At 43.1% G+C, this 21,946-nt stretch overlaps 1 protein-coding gene across 1 annotated transcript; it reads left to right on the forward strand.

Annotated features, from left to right (window-relative positions):
* Positions 1 to 7,257: 7,257 nt before the first annotated feature.
* riox2 (ribosomal oxygenase 2) lies at positions 7,258 to 21,719 on the forward strand. Its single transcript, XM_056442689.1, has 10 exons — positions 7,258 to 7,339; positions 10,228 to 10,674; positions 12,082 to 12,201; positions 13,174 to 13,302; positions 13,419 to 13,522; positions 15,075 to 15,177; positions 15,627 to 15,792; positions 15,922 to 16,010; positions 16,104 to 16,214; positions 19,860 to 21,719. The coding sequence occupies exons 2-10, from the start codon at positions 10,234 to 10,236 to the stop codon at positions 20,010 to 20,012; spliced, it is 1,416 nt and encodes a 471-aa protein (XP_056298664.1). The 5' UTR covers positions 7,258 to 7,339; positions 10,228 to 10,233; the 3' UTR covers positions 20,013 to 21,719.
* Positions 21,720 to 21,946: the final 227 nt, after the last annotated feature.

Here is a 21,946-nt window from a genome sequence, read left to right on the forward strand (position 1 = left end):
CCATCATGCACTGGGGTGTTTCGCAGCACCTCCAAGTCCGAGGCTCGGTTCTCTGCCAGATAACATTCGGTTGCTCCCTCCAGGCTGGGAATGAATTATTGCCCCGAGTGAAGGAGTTCAAGTATCAAAGGTCAGTTTTCTGAAAACTGCAGCAGACTATGGGAATTTTATTTGGCCGAAGAAACTCCAACAAAACTCTAGAGATCGCTCAAACAGATTGATTAAAGAAAACTTAATTTTCAACCAGAAAACAGCAAAAAATTTGCTCAACCGAATGCTTGAGCATATGAAAAGTTGGATTTATTTATCGTATAAGAGCACAGACATTTGATCAAATATCGCTCTGTCTTGAAAAATAAAACAACAAAGTAACGGTACACTGAAATAATACATAAAATACTCGAGTGACAATAAAACATGTTGCTTTAGCACTGTTCTGAAACCAGTCACTGTCGGTCTTCACCGGACATTTGACCAGCTCTTTAAAGTTGTGTTAATCGTGCGGTTTCAGCTGTGTGAGCTGGATAGTAACCGGAGGAAAAAATGTTCCTTGCGCTCCTGAAGGCAGCTTTCATAGGAGTGTAATCAGTCCATTTATTTGCATTGGCTGTAATAGTGTGGCTATCACTTTCTGCTGGGCTGTCAGCGTTGATGGATGAACATTGCTCCGGCTGCTGAGGGAAAATCTCACTGCGGACTTCTGAATCCGAGAGCTCTCAACAAGTGGAGGTAGAACGGTTGTTGTTGTTATTGGTGTTGTTGTTTTGGATGCCAATACTGTACATTCCTGCAATAAGCTCTGAGCTACCAGTTTTTAAACCCTTCTAAATAGCATGTAATTCAACAGGACCACACACACACTCACACACACACACACACACACACACACACCAAAACAACCACACTGTTGAATCTACGCTGGCAATCTAAACATTATAAATGTCAGACCGGTTTAATAAATGCAGGGCTGTTGTATTGGATTACATCAACACAGGTGTTAAGGCAACATTTAATCAGTACGGATAGGGTGCGAGGAGCAATTTAGTCTTCAAGACATTTCGACTTGTCAAATGTCGTGAAGACTAATTAAATTACATTTAATCATAAGTGCTAATTTAAGATGTTTGTAAAACTATTTTGACATGTTACAGATATGTTTCGACCACTCCTATATATATATTCAATTCAGTTTATTATATTTATATATATATATATATATATATATATCAGTCGTAGTAAGAATAACAGATCTCTAGATTGAACATAGTTTAAAACAAACTGTGTTTAATTTACATATCGACAGTGAACATGGTCGCTTGTAAGAAATGAATTGTTGACACCAACAATTAAGATTTAAGACCGGCGAGAAATTAATTGTACTTATATTTAATTAGAATTGTGACCAGTCAAAATGACATTTATATGTTGGAATTGTAATTTGTCAGAAAGTAATTGTTGATATCTATAAGTGTTGTCACTGCTACTGATGAAGAACTTAATGCCAAACAGACTTAGTTTCCAATGAAGTAATATCTGTGGTCGTGAAGGCAAGTTTTAAGTTTCTTTTTTATGTGTAAGAGGTGGAAATATTTTATTCTGTTTCAAACCACAAAGTTTTGGGCTGTATTTCTTGAGGAGAGGAGAAGACACTTTAACAGAGCAATAGAAAGCATTCTGACTGCAGATGTCACACACGGGCATGAGATGTGCACGGCACAGGACAGGAGGGCTCCTCAGCGGGTGATTAAAACCACAACATCACTGGCACCCATCGACTGAGCATCAATGATGTTGGTGAGAAGAGGAGCCTGAGAAGAGCTACGGGGATATTAGAAGACTAAACCCACCAGCCACCGCCTGTTCACCCTGCTGCCGCCTGGAAGGAGATACAGAAGTCAATGGACGACTTGTAAAGCACTTTTCAGTCCTCCAACCACTCAAAGCTTTCACACTACACATCACCTTTCACTCATTCACACCCATTCAAACACTGATGACCGGATATGAAGGAGCCACCTGCCCATCAGGACTAACTGACCATTCACACAGCGTAGGCACAGCTACAGGAGCAATTTTGGGTTAAGTGTCTTGCCCAAGGTCACGAAATGGACGAGCAGAGCCGGGGATTGAACCGCCGATCCTCTAATTGAAGGACGGCCCTGCTCCACCACTAAGCCACAGGAAGTGTCAGCTGCAGAACCACCAGACTTCAAAACAGCTTATTTCCTCTGCTGTGCGACTCCATAACTGATCTTCCACCCTCCATACATAATATGTTTTTTGTTTTGTTCTATATAGCAAATCGGAACTATAATCTAAATTGTGTTGTGCAACCATGTTGTTATCCATGCAGGTAGTAGGTAAATACACACGTCTTTTAAAATGCAGCTGTCCAAACACAACGAGGGACGTTTTCTGTCGTCGACCGCTGTGTTGCTAGCGTGTTTAAAGCCAACACGCGGTGCTATTCACTTTCACAGGTTACAGGTTACAGGTTTGTTTGAAGGGAGAAGACAAGTTGGTTTGGTGAAACTCCTTGCAATCTAAGTGTCCTTTTAAAAATTTATATTTTACATTTCCGAGTTTTTTCTGTGGGTTAATTTGCACATTAAACCTGTATTTAACAGGTTTTATTTCATGTTCTCCGTCTGGATAGTTTATTGGAGGGAGTCATAAACGTGACTGCCACCTTACAGCCTTTATGAGTCACTGTAACCCTGGTTTAAAAAACTAAAAACTATTTCCATGTGACCTTTTTACCTGAATGTTGCGACGATAAGAGTAACTGTATGATTAACGTTAATATTGATCATTTCCCTCTAAAAAGCCAGCTTGCATTCTCCTCTGAGGTAATATGAGTATCGTATTTGATCGATAGGACTCTATTCAATCCTGTTTATCGGTTCGGTTCCTTATCAATACTTTTATTAATCCTTTTAAAATATATTGTGAGAAAGAAACAAAATTAAGAAGAGAATTGATATTTCTTTAATATTCTTGTATGTAAACAAATAGTCTTTCTTGAATGGTGACACGCAAAGTTTTAAAATCTTTAAAATACTGGTGCAGCTATTTAATTAGCTTAGCGATTAGCTTTAATTTATTAAACAATTGTTACTAGTAAACTCCATATGGCATCGCTCACGTTACCTGCAGTGGAGGACGGGCAGTAGACAACTAGCTGAGCTTCTCTGCTTGTCGGTCACATGTTGTGATGAACTGGTCCCCATTAGCGGTCGCTAAGGCATTAGCAAATGGGGATCCAGTTAATAAACAAAACTAATAAACTAAACTAAACTGCTTCTGTTTCCTCTCTCACTCGTGAGGCTTTTATTGCGTTTGAGACATCCAGAGTGCTCAGCTTCTATGGAGTCACATGTAGCCTCACGTTGGATCCTTTGGGACCGGGTCTCAGGGGGCATCCCGGCTCTCGGGTCATTAAACTGCTAAACCCACTAAAGTATTCAAGAGGACGACCTGAGCTGATGGGGTTGGCTGTTATTAAGATACAAGTGGAACTCCAACAGCAGCTACTAGTTTTGCCAGATCTCGCGTCACCTACACCCTTTCCTCCATCATCCTTGTTATCATCATCATCATCTCAGCCATATGGTCATGTGGAACTCATTTAGGCAGAAGAGCAAAGACATGCAGCTCAAATCCAGCTGTGGAGTTCAGCTGCTGCTTCTAACCTGAGTTCAGCACTCAGCCTTTTGAATTAGCTTTACTTAACTCTCACTCCATCACACACACACACACACACACACACACACACACACACACACACACACACACACACACACACACACACACACACACACACACACACACACACACACACACACACACACACACACACACACACACAGAAGGAGCCCAGTTGGTCGTCTTTCCACTGCTGTTTATTACTGTAAACATGTGCAGCTCATCAAATGTGCAGCAGAGATGTTCATCAATGGAAACGCTCTTCCGTGGTACGACTGCTACACTCCTCCCATTATGCATCATTTCTGTCATATGGATTGACTGTGTTGTCATTTGTTTATGTTGTAGTCTGTTGCCCTTCTGTCCACGCGGGGAGGGATGCTCCCCCTGAGGTTTCTCCCTTTGTTTTCCACATATTAAAAGTTTCTTTTTGGGAGGGAGATTCCTTTTCTGAGGCGAGGGTCCGAGGACAGAGGATGTCTTATATGCTGCACAGATTGCAAAGCCCTCTAAGGAAAATTAGTGATGAGTGATTGTGTTAAATGAAATGGAATTGAATACTATACAAAAAGTATGCAACGATTCACTGGCCAAAGAATCAAAAAGTATAGTTTTCAACCAGTTTCACTGCGAGAAAATATGTGACAGAGAGAAGATGTTTTCTAAACAGTTTAATATTTTACATTACAGTCGCTTATTTTAAAAAGGTATTTCTGTATCTGTTGCTCTTTCAAGGAATTCAATACATTTCAACTCTGATAAAGTGCATGGCCCAAGTGCTTACTAACATATTATGATGTTATCTCCAAAGTCTAAGTAAAAAAAACTGAAATAAATTTATTTATTGAAATATTGGTTTCTGTTAATTGTCTAAGGCCCCCGCTTAAAGTGCATATGTAAATGTGATATTTGAACGTGTAAGTCTAATATTAAGATGTAAAATATTGTACTGAAATATATTTGTACAGAGACTAATTTATTAAAAATATGCTTAAACCATTTAAAAACCTTTTTTGGTCAATCTAACTTTCCAGTGTCTTCATGTGGTTTTCTGTGTCCCATGAAGAGAACGATGAAGACAGTACTTCATGTATTGGTGCACACTCTGCTGATTCTATGTGGAATAAAAGGCCAGATGAAACTGAGTCACAAATAGTTCAATGACACTGTGAATATCAGGCGTAGCTCATCAGCTAACGGTGGCTTAAAAACATGAACAACATGTGCATATTCATATACGAATCTGTCAATGAAGCAAAAGTAGATCTAATTTATATCTTTATCTAGATAATTGTACTATTTAAAATATAAAAACCATGTCAGGCCCGAGTTGTTCAAACCGGATTACTTTGAAATACGACAATTCCTCCTTGGCCTCCTGCTGCCCTCTGGTGGCGCGTCAGTGTTCACATTAACAGCACCATTTTTATGTGTGAGTCGCAATAGTTACAAGGAAGTTGAATTATTTTTATGAAAGCCACATCGACAATCATTAATCAGAGTTTGGGAAAAGGAATAATAATTGATCTGGGTGGTAACTAGAATGGATACATGGCAGTGGCACCAACACGAGTCAAGGGAAGGATTATAGCGCACCTCTTTAACTAAATTAGCATTACAAGTTGTGTCAGTGATATCCATGATGGGACTGCTAAGGGGGATCGCATTAATGGGAGGAGGAGTCATTTTCATTTATGGCCTTCAGTTGCTTGGCAGATAATGATAAATGTTGATGAATAACATATTCAACTAGTAAACAATACGCTGGCTCTGCAAAGGAAAAACAAAGAAAGTTTGATCATCATTCACCATGGAAGTGGGATGTAAAATGTTTTCTCTGTCATAACTAACTGATAGGTGTCAAAGTTGTTGTAGTGTAGTTCTCTGATTTATCCATTAGTATACCATCTTTCACTTGAAACGGAATAATTCATGTGTGTACGGCTCCATGAAGGTTAACAGCCATCGCTGACACATTCCAGGAGGAGGCCTGCCATGACCCCCATGAAGAAGTGTCCTGTGCAGACATGGAGGACAGCGTCAGACCTGTCATGACTTGACATTTATAAGAGCTCGTATATTTTGGTGCCAGCCCTACAGATGATCCCCTAGAGTTGAGGCAGTATGATTTAAAAAAAAGGTGTTTAAACAAAGGTGGACGGCAGAAAGTCTCTACATCTTGAATAAAAAGAGATTAGCACTTCAGTAGAACTTGATTGACACTTAATTATGGTATTTTTGTAGTTTGGCTTTCTTAAAGAAATGTTACTTTCTTGATTCTTGTTATTCTGATTGATGGTTGAAGGCACTTTTTGTTTCGCTTTGGATAAAAGCGTCTGCTAAATGACATGTACTGTAATGTAATCCCCCTGTCTCTAATTTACAAATACACTAATTAATTACTTTGTCCTCTCAATAGTTTTGAATACTTTAAGTTTCAAGAGTTGAATGAGAGGTAATAGTCTGTCTAATCAGTAGAAAGTCTCAGAGCAGGAGTTGGACACAACCTGAACACATCCTGCAAAGACTCCCACCTCTCCCGTGTTTATCAGTGTGAGGTCCCATTTAGAAAAACCCTGTTTGGGCAAAATGTGCTGTCCTTCAAAGGATGCATGATGTGGAACAGCCTACCTCCTTCTATAAGGGAAAGCCCCAGCCTGGTCACCTTCAAAGGCCACCTGAAGGCATGGCTCAGACTTCATCAGCCCTGTGACCATTAGAGTTAATCCGCACGGTATCCAAATGTCTTGCATGCACCTTTTTATTAATCTTTTTTTCTTCTTTTGTATTACTGTACTGTCATTACGTGTGAAGTGATGTGTGCTTTCCATTTCACTCTGCTTGCATTCTTAAATTACATCAACCTGCCAAGGGACTACAGATGGAAACTAGCCTCCCGGCTATAATCTGGCATATTTACATGTACATTGTACTGTCAATCAATATGCACTGTCCCTTATTCTCTAAATAAAAAAATAAAAATAAAATGAACAGTTGCTCTCTGGGAACCAGCATGTGGGTTTTCTGGTTCCTGCATGTCAGGAAATGTGTGACCTAAACGTTTAATCTAAACAAGCCATGATACAGTTCATAAAAAGATCAATATGATCACTATACTCTGTGACTGTAACATATATAGATATATATATCCTTTTATTCATATTTTTACAATTATTAGTGCCACTTTTCAAAGCCTTCTGAAAATGTGAAAATATATTTGTGTTTAGTTCCCTGCAACAGTTGGTCAATTGGAGCAGTTTAACATTTGACCGAAAGTCACAATATCTTTTGGAATAAAAAAACAAACAAACAACTGGATGCAGTGTGACAGATTGTGACATTTCGATGGGCCTTTTTAGCCTTTCTCTTCTTCTTAAAAGCTGAAGGTCAAATGAAGGTCACAATCCGTGAGAGCCACAGGCTGCATGACACCATTGGGCCAGTGAATGGAACAAAAAGACGCAGCAGGTTCCCACTCACAGAAAGGGATTCCCGCGTAACAGCGCCCCCTAGTGGCCGCACCGTGACCCACAGATTCTATGCCGGTACCGAGTTTCCAGTCGGACATATTTAGCGAAACACACAACTCGGTTCACGTGGGGGTGCTCATCACGTCTCAGCTGCCGTTAAAGAGGTGAGACAAACACGTAAAGTACTGTATGTGGACAGAACTGCTAAACTATCCCGATGCACAACGTGCAGAGAGCGGCACATCAAAGCTACGCGCTCCGACATCCGTGTTTACTCATTAGAAGGCGAAATACCGTCAAACAGCGACACTGTCGCAAATAGACACATCTTGATTGGGCTGAAATTGCAGAGGTTTGCGTCATAATTCTGTGCACTTTCGTGCTTATTGATTTAAGAAACACATTTCAGGTGCGTTTACAGTTGGAGGGAGTATTTACATGCAGGCTTCGGAACGTCACAAGCAACACATACACACAGCCAAGCTGAAGCAGTCCCATCAAACCAAAGTTAAACAGACCCTAAAGCATCTAAAGAGAAACGTAAAGGTGTCTGGGGGACTTTTGGAAATTAGAGTTACGTTAAATGAAAACTTCTGTAATGCAACTTCAACGTGGAGCCTTTAATTCCCCACGTTAAGGGAACACGACTGTTTGAAATTGGTGCACTATTGTTGTATCGCTCTCCTCAAAACCTTTAACACAGTAATTAACAGTGATGTCACCTCACAGAGCACAGAAGTGCACATACAAACAACCCCAGGTAAAAATCAGTAGAGCAGAAATAGCCGTACGGCAAATGATTTCAATTCAATTCAATTCAGTTTATTTGTATAGCCCAATTTCACAAATTACAAATTTGTCTCGGAGTGCTTTACAATCTGTACACATAGACATCCCTGCCCCAAAACCTCGCATCGGATCAGGAAAAACTCCCAAATAACCCTTCAGGGGGAAAAAAAGGGAAGAAACTTCAGGAGAGCAACAGAGGAGGATCCCTCTCCAGGATGGACAGGTGCAATAGATGTAATGTGTACAGAAGGACAGATTTAGAGTTAAAATACATTCAATGAATGTGACAGAGTGTATGAATAGTTCATAGTAGGCATATTCCACGATGGAGACCTCCATGATCCATCAGGCAGATGGCGGTAGAGAGGAGGAGTGGGCGGAGTCTCAACAGTGGGCGGAGTCTCAACAGGACAGTGGCGTAGTCGGTAGCAGGAATTCCACGACCCAGACCTCGATGATCCATCAGGCAGATAGGATCTATGCTGTCTCATAGGGTCCGATGACCCCATGAGACGTGAAGTCAAAAGGACTCCGGGGAGAAAGCAGAGTTAGTAACGTGTGATTGAGAGATGAAAATTCATCCATAAGGAGAGAAAAAAGAGGAGATAGGTGCTCAGTGCAGCTATAAGCCTATAGCAGCATATCAAGGGGCTGGACCAGGTGAACCTGATTCAGCCCTAACTATAAGCTCTGTCAAAGAGGAAAGTCTTAAGTCTACTCTTAAATGAGGTGACTGTGTCTGCCTCCCGGACTGAAATTGGAAGCTGGTTCCATAAAAGAGGAGCTTGATAACTAAAGGCTCTGGCTCCCATTCTACTTGTTAAGACTCTAGGAACTACAAGTAGTCCCGCATTTCGTGAGCGCAGCTCTCTAGTGGGGCAATATGGTACTACAAGCTCCTTAAGATATGATGGTGCATCACCAATCAAGGCTTTGTACGTTAAGAGAAGAATTTTAAAAGTGATTCTTGATTTTACGGGTAGCCAGTGCAGAGCAGCTAGTGCAGGAGTGATGTGATCTCTTTTCTTAGTTTTAGTGAGAACACGAGCTGCAGCATTCTGGATCAACTGGAGGGACCTAAGAGACTTATTAGAGCAGCCTGATAATAAGGAGTTGCAGTAATCCAGTCTCAAGTAACGAACGCGTGAACCAATTTTTCTGCATCTTTTTGAGACAAGATGTGCCTGATTTTTGAAATATTACGAAGATGAAAGAATGCAGTCCTTGAGATTTGCTTTACGTGGGAGTTAAAGGACAAGTCCCGATCAAAGATAACGCCAAGATTCTTTACAGTGGTGTTGGATGCCAGGGCAATGCCGTCTACAGAAACCACATCACCAGATGATTGATCTCTGAGGTGCTCAGGGCCGAGTAAAATTACTTCGGTTTTGTCTGAGTTTAACATCAAGAAGTTGCAGGTCATCCATGTTTTTATGTCTTTAAGACATGCTTGAATTTTACTTAGTTGGTTGATTTCCTCTGGTTTTATCGATAGATATAGTTGAGTATCATCTGCATAGCAATGAAAGTTTATGGAGTGTTTCCTGATAATATTGCCCAAAGGAAGCATGTATAAGGAAAATAAAATTGGTCCAAGCACAGAACCTTGTGGAACTCCGTGACTAACGTTGGTGGTTATTGAGGCGTCATCGTTTACAAATACAAACTGAGATCGATCTGATAAATAGGATTTAAACCAACTTAGTGCCGTGCCTGAAATGCCAATCGACTGCTCCAGTCTCTGTAATAGGATGTCATGGTCAATGGTGTCGAATGCAGCACTAAGGTCTAACAAGACCAGTACAGAGATGAGTCCTTTATCTGCTGCCATTAAGGAGGTCATTTGTAATTTTCACCAGTGCTGTCTCGGTGCTGTGGTGTTTTCTAAATCCTGACTGAAACTCCTCAAATAAACTATTATGATGTAGAAAGTCACACAACTGATTTGCGACCACTTTCTCAAGGATCTTGGAGAGGAAGGGGAGGTTAGAGATCGGTCTGTAGTTAGCCAACACCTCTGGATCCAGAGTGGGCTTCTTCAGGAGAGGTTTAATAACAGCCACTTTGAAGGAGTGTGGTACGTGGCCTGTTAGCAGAGACACGTTGATAATATCTAATAGAGAGCCGCCAATTAAAGGCAAAACGTCTTTAAGCAGCCTTGTCGGGATGGGGTCCAAGATTTCTCCAGTACTTTCGAGATTCAGACGGATTTCGGTTCAGCATCTCACCGATGATGCTCTCTGAATTCTGTATCCTTTTTCAGATCACCATGCCAAAGAAAAGCAAAGCAAAGACCGCAAAGAGAGGGAGCAGTGGCGACGAGCAGCTCCCTCCCAAACAGAGCAAGTTACAGCACGTGGAGACCCAATCCCCCCTGTGCTTCGACAGCCCGGTCCGCCTGTTCGAGAGCCTCATACAGCCCATGGGGACGGAGCAGTTCTTCAGCGAGTACTGGGAAAAGAAACCCCTCCACCTGCAGAGGTCTGACCCCGACACAGCCTCCTACTACCAGTCCTTGTTCCAGTTGTCCGACCTGCCGAGCCTGTGCTCCGAGGACCTGGAGTACTGCAGGGACGTCAACGTCGTGCGCTGCATCAACGGCAAGAAGAAAGTGCTCAACAAGCAGGGGAGGGTGAAGAGCGGCGCGCTCAATAAGAGCTTCGTCCAGAGCAAGGCCACCATCCAGTTCCACCAGCCACAGAGGTTCAAGGTGAGAGAGGAAGTCTTGGCTGTGGGGCCTTCGGGACAAATGATCGACTGCTCATGTTTTCTCAGTTACTCTTTTACACTGCATTTCCTACAGCTGCACTAATCAATGATCACAGAGTGAAGACCTCTTTACAAATAGATGTTATTTTGTACATCGAGAAAAGATTTACACACTGTACAGCGTTTTAATCACAAGGTGAAAGGGCAGAACGAGACATGGATCCCTCTGAGCCACAGTTGAATAGGAATTGACAAGAATAATCTTAAAACATTGGTAAAAGAAACCGGATGCTTAGCATCCAAATGTACATCTTTAAATAGGAACAGCTTCCTGTTTCAGTGTTCATAACATAAACAGACAGTGTGTTATTTAATCATAGATCCTCTTCAACCCTCACAATAGAAATAGAAGGTTAGTTTTTATATTCCTCCATTAGAATATGAGCTGAACAGATCGCAGTTTGAACTTCTTGAGAACAGGATCACTGAGTAGAATGTAAAGGGGACCAAAGAATAACAGATTCCCTAAATATTTAGAGCCCAAAGACACCGTTGTGGCTCTGTAATGGTCGAGGGTCAACTGGCCAGCCAACGTTTCTGAGATTGGAGTAAGACAAGGAGAAAATGTGATATTGTGATTTCTTAATCATCTTTAATGTGACATGTCAAGTCAAGTATAGGAGACATGGCATCAAGTGCAGGAGACAAGAAGTCAAGTGCAGGAGACATGGCATTAACTGTTGGAGATATGGAGTCAAGTGCAGGAGCTTTTGCCATTTGCTAAGTGTTCAAAAAGCCTGTCAAGAACAAGATCGTAAAAAAGGGAACCATACAGATGTTTTATTTATTATACATCTTCTTGCGGGCCAACCAGATGTAGCTTCTGGTAGCTGTTCCCTAGCAGCCCCCGCGCAGCCGGAAGGCCGGGTAACTTAAGCTCACGGTGCACCACCAACCTCTTCACATTTCTAACCGGTTTTCCCCACTCGGCTAAACACCCGCTGAGAAACACACTCTGGTTATCGGCAGCTCCGTAGTGAGAAACGAGAAGATAGCGAAGCCACGGACCACAGGTAAATGCATTCTAGGGGCCAGAGCGGGCGACGTTGAATCTTGTTTTTAAACTGCTGGCTAAAGATAAACATAAATACAGATTGTAATACACGCGGTAATGACGCCCGACTACGCCGGTCTGTTCTGGTCTCTTTAGTCTCTTATTGTCTCTTTAGTCTCTTATTCCAGACTTTCGTGAATTGTTCAGTATGTGGCCCTCGGGGAATAAAGTTTGGACACCCCTCTTCTGTCTCGAAAGGCAGGCAGAAAAATCCTCAATCGAACGTTTGAGCAGCAGTGCGTATAAAATGTCCCACAAACTGCATTTCTCATGTAGTTTCCCCTGTGTGGTCAGGACGAGCTGTGGAGGATCCAGGAGAAGCTGGAGTGTTTCTTCGGCGGCTTAGTGGGCTCGAACGTCTACATCACACCACAGGAGTCCCAGGGACTTCCACCCCACTACGATGACGTCGAGGTACGCCTCGCTACCCGCCGCTGGACTCGTTCCAAAGCCTCTTCATATTCATGACACACCTGTAGTCCACAAAATGTCCATGACTACACCTTAAATCACTCAGTCAGGCTCAAGCTTTCTCAAAGTACTGCAACCACGTGCCTGAGTGAATTTGAGCCGACTTGAACATATTCAAGTTCAAGTCTGCAAAATCTAGAAAAAAACAAGTAATTTCAGCGTAATGGACAACACTGAACGTTCTCCTTTTACGGGATGGGCCGTGTCCATGATTTGTATTTCAAACTCATCTGAATGATTCTACACAATGCACAACAGGCTTTTGGTGCGTTCGTGGACTTATTTGATATGCTCATGATAGGTTTTGATTTTGAACATCTTATTTAACAAAGTAGCTCGTTAATTATAGCTGTCTAATAAGCACTGTAATGGTTACAGGTACTGGAACCCAAAAGCACGACAAACACAGGAATGCAGGAGGAGGCTGTTTACTTAATGTTTCAGGCAGGGTCAAAACCGGGTGGTCCGTCAAACAGGGCAACAAATCCAAAAGGGGCAGGCAAAAATCTCAAGTCGGGTTAACAGGCAAACAGGGTCGTAACAGGCAGATCAGAACTAGAACTAGGAATTCGCTGGAAAGTTTGGCGGTGAGACACAAGACAATCTGGCAGAGGACAAGTTGAAGTGAGGGAGCTAAATAGTGAGGGACTAATGAGGGGATGGGCTGCAGGTGAGAAGGGCGTGAGGACCAGGTGAAGGGAATGAGGGACAATCAGGTGAGGATGACAGGATCTGGAATGACAGGAGAGTTAATTAAACATGTAAGCAGGATGAATTTAACTAGGAAGGTGGGGAATTCGTGACAAGCACGGTGGATAACAAATGAATGATGTGGACACCTTTATCCAAAGCAGCTCACTAAGGAGACTCCACCTGCACTTTGGTAATCATGCTGATGTGGTGCTCTTCTCCCAGGTATTCATCCTGCAGCTGGAGGGGCAGAAGCGTTGGCTCCTCTACACCCCCACTGTTCCTCTGGCAGCAGAGTACAGCCTGGAGTCAGAGGAGAGGATGGGCAGCCCGACCCATGACATTATGCTGAAGGTACAGCACCCTAACTCCTTGTGTGTGTGTGCGTGTATAAATATATACAGTATGTTTAAGCCCCAGCATATGCAATGTGTTTTCTGTGTGAGTGAGATCCTCTCCTCCCTACTCAGGCAGGGGACCTTCTGTACTTCCCCAGAGGAACCATCCATCAAGCCAGCACCCCAGCGGGAGTGGACCACTCCACCCACTTGACTCTCAGCACTTACCAGAGAATGTAAGGGAGCTCCTCTTCCACGTAGCATTCACCGGACCGCCTTGTCCATTCAGTGACAGCGATCAGAGGCCAACGCACATGAAGCTACTTAAGCACATAAAATGCCCCAAAAATATCAGCTTTTGGTCACACTTTTGCACTTTAAGCTTAAAACCAACTCTTCGCTCCCAGTATTTGAATTATAATATTTGATGAGGTGGGCTAGTTTAGCCTCAGTAGTAGAATATAATTAGTATAAAGAGATGTTGTCTGCTTTAAATAAAATAAATATCAGTAATGCAGAGGACAAAGTCACTATGGAACATAAACAGATCATAGTTTCTGGCAGAGCTTTTAAAAACAAATTTTCATCCAAGAAAATGAGTCTGATCATTACTAAAGTGTCCTGTAATAAATCACTCCTCCCTAATACAGGGACACATGACATCTTGATAGCAGGAGTCTCAGCACTGCCCGGGTCTCTGGGATGCCGTGTGTTCTGCAGTGCCGAGCAGCTGCTCCTTAGGATGATGTGTGGAGTGGGAAATAGACTGCACCTCCATAGTGCTTTCCTTCCTTTTAGATAAAGGCTGATAAAACTATTAGTCCAATAACGGTGGCTGTGTGTTTCCACAGAACAGCATATTTGGTGATATTTTTTTGCTGCTCACCGCTACACGTCTCATTACATGAACAGCGGTTTAGGGGTCTCTGGTCAGGCGTGGAAACCTCATGGTGTGTTCACACCAGACGCGTCGGATGCGTCGGAGGGCGGAGTATAAATGGATCGAGGAACGACAGGACCGCAGAGTACTTCCACTTTAGTGGACCGAGCTGCACTCCCACTGCGCTTCTCTCTCTCTCTTCTTCTCTCTTTGATACGTGTCTCTGAGACTTTTCCACCTACGGCGGCAGATCTCCTCTGCCATGAAACACATATGCCGGCGGTTGGTTGATAGTAAAGTACAACAAATAGCGAGAATAAAAGCAAATACATACATTCAAAACTTACCAGGTAGTCCCACGGCTTCTCCGACCTTGTTCCACGCTTTATCTTTATAGCTCCGGTTTCGGTAAGCATAAAGAGTTGTATCGTAAAGTTCGGGGTGCCCACAGACGGCGACAATAATCTTTTCCTCCATTTTTTAAACCGGCAGGACGATGACGAGCGGAGCTGCTCAACGCTGATTGGCTGACGCAACTATGACTCACGCGTTTTTGCTGCCGGAGTTGGGACATTTCAACTCGCGCGTCAACGAGCTGCGTCTGTTCGCTCTGTTCGCTGAGTTCGCCCCGCGACAAACCCTCTGTTCGTGCTGCTTCAAACGCGTCTGACGCGCTGCTCGCTGGAAAATACGCAGCTTCGACGCAGCTTCGACGCAGCTTTGCATTGACTTAACATGTAATCTCGACGCGCGTCGAAATTTTGACGCGTCCGGTGTGAACACACCATCAGTCCCTCCCCGCCAGGGCGCACTGCGACAGGCTCCATACCCCGTGTCTATGTACAGACTGTGAATGTGTGGGTGGCTGATAAAAAGTGTCACATTGTCTCTTCCTGTCTCTCCCTCAGGTCATGGGGAGATTTGCTGTTGGACATATTTCCCAGCTTGCTGAGCGACCGCAGCAAGACTGAAGTCAGCCTGAGAGAGGGCATGCCCAGAGGACTCTTGCTGGTAGAGCTCTTTGTTTGGGCCACCGTGGCACCTCTAAAAGTTCCACTTCACTCTTCGGGTTGTCCGTCTGTCCGCCCGGTTCCCTCTCTGAACAAGTGAAGCATTTAAACGTTTGCAACTGAAACGATATCTGATTAAATATGATAATAGTCTTGCACACAACACATTTGAACAAGGGAAAATGGACGATAACAAACTGGTCCATGAGTTGGGCCGGCCCGTCTGGTGACTTCCTGGCTCCAAATCAACCCACTCCTGTGGCGGTTGGTGTGGTGGAGCAGCAGCAGTTGTGTTTACGCAGATCAAGCAGCACGTTATCATTTTGCCATAAAGATCACGTGACCCGGTGATGGCAAACGGACATTTGTATGACCTCAGTTGGTAAACAAGACCTGCAAACACTGCGAGGGAAACGTTGCATCCCCGTTTATTGTTGTGTGGGTTTGTAGGGCCACAGGGAAAGCCCCGACACCGGCAGGACGCTCGCCGCTGTCCTCAGATCTCTGGCTGATGATTTGGACAACGGGACGCAGGAGGTCCGCTCCACTCACATGAAGAGAGACTTCATCATGAACCGACTGCCCCCGCACGGCCAGCCGGAGCAGCTGGAACCATGTGAGCACATTGTGCTTGTTTGTGTGCGTTCAAACTATGCGCACTGTGATAGAGTTCACTTTGTCATTTTGTGCACATCTGCATGTAACTGAGTGTGTGTGTGTGTCTGTCTGTCTGTCTGTCTCACAGCTGGGAATATTCCTGCCTTGGAGGATATGGTGTGCTTGAGGTTTAAAGACCACTTGGTGATGACAGTGGAGCCCAGCCAAGAGAAAACAGTAAGTCTATCAGATATGCCGACAACTGAGAAGACTAGAGTCAGTGACATGCTCACCTCTCTCTCCCTCTCTCTCTCTCTCTCTCTCTCTCAGGATGAGGCCACAGTGCAGCTGGTCTTTGTCTTGCACTCCTTGAAGAACCAGAGGCAGAACCACATGATGGGTGAGGGCTGTGACGAAGAGGAGGAAGAGCACCTCTCCAGGGTAAGCTGCTTCTGGCCTTCCTTCTTTGTTCCGTTTAAGGAGAGACTGAAAAACCTCATCTGAGATTCCACTTGGGATGGTTGTCTTCATCCAGCATCACTCGCCCCATTTATCATCCTCGATTTATTAATTCAATTCAATTCAGTTTATTTGTATAGCCCAATTTCACAAATTACAAATTTGTCTCGGAGTGCTTTACAATCTGTACACATAGACATCCCTGCCCCAAAACCTCACATCGGATCAGGAAAAACTCCCAAATAACCCTTCAGGGTGAAAAAAGGGAAGAAACCTTCAGGAGAGCAACAGAGGAGGATCCCTCTCCAGGATGGACAGATGCAATAGATGTAATGTGTACAGAAGGACAGATTTAGAGTTAAAATACATTCAATGAATGTGACAGAGTGTATGAATAGTTCATAGTAGGCATATTCCACGATGGAGACCTCCACGATCCATCAGGCAGATGGCGGTAGAGAGGAGGAGTGGGCGGAGTCTCAACAGTGGGCGGAGTCTCAACAGGACAGTGGCGTAGTGAGGAGCAGGAATTCCACGACCCAGACCTCGATGATCCATCAGGCAGATAGGATCTATGTCATCTCATAGGGTCCGATGACTCCATGAGACGTGAAGTCAAAAGGACTCCGGGGAGAAAGCAGAGTTAGTAATGTGTGATGGAGAGATGAAAATTCATCTCTAAGGAGAGAAAAAAAAAAGAGGAGATAGGTGCTCAGTGCATCCTAAAACGTCCCCCAGCAGCTATAAGCCTTTAGCAGCATATCAAGGGGCTGGACCAGGTGAACCTGATTCAGCCCTAACTATAAGCTCTGTCAAAGAGGAAAGTCTTAAGTCTACTCTTAAACGAGGTGACTGTGTCTGCCTCCTGGACTGAAGGTGGAAGCTGGTTCCTTAACCTGTTAACCCCCACCCGTTTTTTTAGGTTTCTGCTCAAAATGACATACCCAAACTAAAAAGGGTGTAGCTCTGCAACCACACAAGCTATTTGAATAATGTTGGTGTTATAATAAAGGGAACACAATGAGCTTTTGTTCAGATGTGTAAATATTAGCATATATGTTACTGGTTAAGAGTAAATAAAGATGAATCTTCTATTTTCATAGAAGTTTCAGGTTCGATTAGAAAAAAAAGCACTTTCAGGATGAATATATCCTGGATGGATGCACAGCAAAGGCCTAAAATCACCCAGATAATAATACAACTTGTGAACAGACTCTCTGCAAAGTTTGACTCAGAAAAAATAAAGCAGAACAATAGTTGGAGACTTTTTAGGAAAGAGAATTTAGGCGAGGTCTCTAAAATTTGCATTTGGGCACATTGAAGCACCATCTGTGCCATTTGACTTTTCTCATGTACCAAACCATTTATTTCACTTTTACTTGTGGTGATCAATACATGCAAATACATCATTATGTGGCTTTAAAACAGTAAATCAAAGATTAAAAAACGATCAAACAAAGTGGTGCTGTGCGCTTGCGTGCTGTGCGTAAAGCCGGTTTTTGGATCTGTCACAGCGCAGCTGTTGCGCGCGCAAATATCTCCGCCGGGGAAGGGCGGATTTTAAAGAACGACACGTCATTGGAATACTTAGAGCCAATAGAATCGATTGGTACCAAGAAAGACAAGATTGACAGCACTGTGAGCCAATAGGAGACAGAAAGGCGTCGCCATATTTGAAATGTGAAATCCGATTTGCTGAAATTGAACTTCCTGACAGCTGATTATGACGCTTCCCCAAAAGTCCGCCAGGTTTTTAAAGGGACATACACACACTAAAGCCATGCCAGATGGAATGCAGGGGAGAGAAACGTTTTTTCTTCTTCTCAAGAACAAAAGTATGTTGAATTTGCTGAATGTAAAGCTATGAAGCGATTAATATTTCTGTGTTCTTTGGCTTATATCTCCGTGATACTTTGGTGTAGAAGGATTCTGTAAAGATATTTAGAATCTGTGTGAAGTCCTCTTGCTTTTGAACATCTCTTCTTTTATGATTGCACAAAGCTACATGTCGCTAGCTACGGAAACGTTCTGAGTGGGCCGACACCTGACAACATTATGATTATGATATTTGTATTTTTATTTCAGTTGGTGTTTGAGTTGTGTTTAAATGGCTCACTGATACTTGTAGCCCCAGTTGTCTTCTTTAATTTGATGTACAACATCAATATATTTGCTCATGTTTATTATAATATTATAGACAGTTTAGAACAAAACATCAACTCTGCCCCACAGGTGGGGCAATGGGGCTTAAGTGGATAAAAGAGGAGCTTGATAACTAAGGCTCTGGCTCCCATTCTACTTTTTAAGACTCTAGGAACTACAAGTAGTCCCGCATTTAGTGAGCGCAGCTCTCTAGTGGGGCAATATGGTACTACGAGCTCCTTAAGATATGATGGTGCATCACCAATCAAGGCTTTGTACGTTAAGAGAAGAATTTTAAAAGTGATTCTTGATTTTACTGGGAGCCAGTGCAGAGCAGCTAGTGCAGGAGTGATGTGATCTCTTTTCTTAGTTTTAGTGAGAACACGAGCTGCAGCATTCTGGATCGTCTGGAGGGACCAAAGAGACTTATTAGAGCAGCCTGATAATAAGGAGTTGCAGTAATCCAGTCTCGAAGAAACGAACGCGTGAACCAATTTTTCTGCATCTTTTTGAGACAAGATGTGCCTGATTTTTGAAATATTACGTAGATGAAAGAATGCAGTCCTTGAGATTTGCTTTACGTGGGAGTTAAAGGACAAGTCCCGATCAAAGATAACGCCAAGATTCTTTACAGTGGTGTTGGATGCTAGGGCCTCTCTTGGCCCTAGATGCCTCTCTTTATGCTCCTCATTTGCTGTGTCTTAGTAAATCACAATAGTCTCACTCCACTTCACTCCACCATGAAACGTTCCGCACATTATCCTGTCCTTTTTTTATTGCCACGTATGTTTTGTTTATTTATATTAGTTCTGTTCTGTTTATTTATGTTCATGTATAGTCTTTTGGGCTCAAGTCTTTCAATATGTCTCTCTGGCCGGCACATTGTGTTTCTTTACCTTCATGACTTCCTTTATGAATCTAAACATGGACAATATAGACATATATACATCAGGGATTAGCGCCCCTGCAAAAAGAACAACAATAATAAAGGTGATGCATTTGGCTCATTTTCAGATTCATACTAGTGTTTCTGGTTTCTACATGTTTAGAACATGTTTACATTGCGTTTATCTTTTTCCTCCTGGGTTTGAATCTGTGGCGGCTGGTGACTCGACATCAGGGCAGACCACCCCACTGCGTCATGTTATATCTGTACTTTATCTTTTTAAATTAAACGCACCATCATAACTAAGATGTTATCTAATCAATCTGTAGAAACTGAGGATTCAGAGGTGTTCCTGGTGGAGGGGCGTGTCTGCCTTTTTTACATTTCAGCTGTGAGGTTTTCAAATAATGTTACACTAAAAAGGTAAAGAAAAGGGGGGTTAAATCTGATGTGTTGTTGTGGTTGCATGAATGTGAAGTCCGATGCTGTTGGATTGCTGCTAGACCGCTCCCTTTTATACAGTCTCTGTGCCGGCCGTGCGCCGTCCCTGTGTCCCCTATGTTTGGTTGAGAATGTCCCCGTGGTCTTTGTCTCTGCAGGGCCTGCAGTTCCCCCTGTCCCACCTCCAGGCGCTGCGGCAGCTCCAGCAGGCCCAGCAGCTGGCGGTGGCCCAGCTCCAGCTGCCCACACCGGAGGCCAAACTCAGCCTGGTCCTGGCCCTCTGGAGCGAGAGCCTGCTGGTCGTGCTGTAGCACACCTCGGCGTCAACATAGCACTGGAGTGAATCCATATCTGTTGATGTGTATGAATACCTCCCAAATATTCCTCTTTGTCTGGTGTGTTATGTGTTTTTGAATAAAGCTGACATTCGGGTGTATCTCCAGTCACACAAGGGGTCAGCGGGAGACCCACCACAGGTTTGATTTATAGTTGATATTTGATACCAAGATGCTTCATGCATAGTAATATATGATTAAGAGGCATCGTGCTGTGATTAGATTCTTCACCGTGGCTTTGCATAAATTCAGTGGTGATGGCTGTGAACTGGAGGTCTGCATGATAATATGGATGATGGATCTTCTGTTCGAACCTCGTCGGCCCTTCTGCTGGTTATGTGCCAATTGTTTAGAGTTGCCTAAAGCCCAAAACATTATTACATTTAAAGCACCACTAAATTAGTAATGCATAACCGTTTTGGAAAAATATTTTTGACTAATGCAGGGACATTATCCCACATAGTTGTGACAAAGTAATTTTCACATCCAATGATTTAAGTAGCGAGATTTACTTTTACATGGCACATACCTGTCGCCCCACATGGGGTTTTGGTTTGAGGTGTAATTCTGAGTATAGTTTAATGTTTAACCAGAAGAAAATCGCTTAAAAACAAACTCTTATTTAAGCATTTAAACCGACACCTGGTTTCTTAATAGAGCGATCTTTTAAAGAAATGTCTGAAACGAATAGTTCACTAAAATGACCTTTAGTGTGTGAATATCCACGTGTTACCTTTAATGCTGCGTCACATCAAAAGCGTTGCACATTTTTCACGCGAGTAGATTCCACGCAAAGTCAACGCACAGACGCGAATGGTTGCATTGATAAACATTTTCACCAGGTGGCGCGAATCGCCTGAATTTCACACAGCGAAAAATTCGCCCGATGCTGAGTTGCAAAAGCGAATCAGCATTGAGACGCTCCGCCCGTCATCACTGACGTCATGCCGTCGGTGAATCTAACTGGCTGCTGCTACTCTAGAAGCTCTGTAGAGTCTTTCAGACGGAGTCGGTGAAATTCGTGATGTTATGTATATATATATATATTAGGGCTGTCAATCGATGAAAAAAAAGTAACTAATTAATCACACATTTTGAAATTCAATAATCGCGATTAAAAGTTTTTTTTCTTCTAAAGACTAAATCTTCTAAATGAACGAGTAATCCCTTCAGACAGCGTGTATTTTAGACACTTGTTTAATTGTATTCTTTTTTAAAGATAAAACTTCACACAAAGCTGTGTTTTCAAAGAGGCTCCTACCTATAAAGTACCAGCGAGGTATTTAATATCGTGGATGATAAATTGTTTCTTCAGTGAAACATCCAGATTAGTAAACGAAGGTGTATTAGAGACCCCATTGTTCCTGTCATCTTTAACACTGAACAGCAGCAGAACAAGTGGCCTTGGTAAACTGACAAATGTCACGTTAACCCTCTGGAGGCTGGGGGCATTTTCTCGATTTTACTAAAAAACAATGTAAATTCACCTTTTAAAGGCTTTTGCATGTGACACATCCCAGTGTTTCCACCACCATTCTATCAGGGTGAGGCCCCGCCCCCCTGTAATGTTCTCTATAGCGCCAGATTACAGCAGAAGTAATGTAAGGTTCGTTCCTTAAAGACGTCTTTGTTATTTCATTAAACTAAACGTCTGTTGTTGGTCGTCTCTACAGCAGCATGTCATTCTGTCTCGACGTGTCGTTCACTCTTCTCAGCTCTCCGTCTCGCGCGCCGCAGAGCTCAGTGGCGTGCCGTGGGCCTGGGGCCTGGGCCTTCAGTGAGGTCCTACACAGTCCCACCCGAATTAATCCACCTCTCATTACATCATTATGATGCCATGGCTCTCTAGACATGATACAGTTAGACAGAGACGCAGTATAACCAGGCGTTACGTCACCTTGAAATTGACA

The sequence above is a fragment of the Pseudoliparis swirei genome, chromosome 3, assembly GCF_029220125.1.
Source record: "Pseudoliparis swirei isolate HS2019 ecotype Mariana Trench chromosome 3, NWPU_hadal_v1, whole genome shotgun sequence".
Lineage (NCBI taxonomy): Eukaryota > Metazoa > Chordata > Actinopteri > Perciformes > Liparidae > Pseudoliparis > Pseudoliparis swirei.

Coding starts and splice junctions, on each gene's coding strand:
- riox2 (XM_056442689.1), top strand. CDS start 10,234: ATGCCAAAGAAAAGCAAAGCAAAGACCGCAAAGAGAGGGAGCAGTGGC. Junction 10,675..12,081: donor ACCAGCCACAGAGGTTCAAG/GTGAGAGAGGAA, acceptor CTGTGTGGTCAG/GACGAGCTGTGGAGGATCCA. Junction 13,523..15,074: donor CTCAGCACTTACCAGAGAAT/GTAAGGGAGCTC, acceptor TCTCTCCCTCAG/GTCATGGGGAGATTTGCTGT.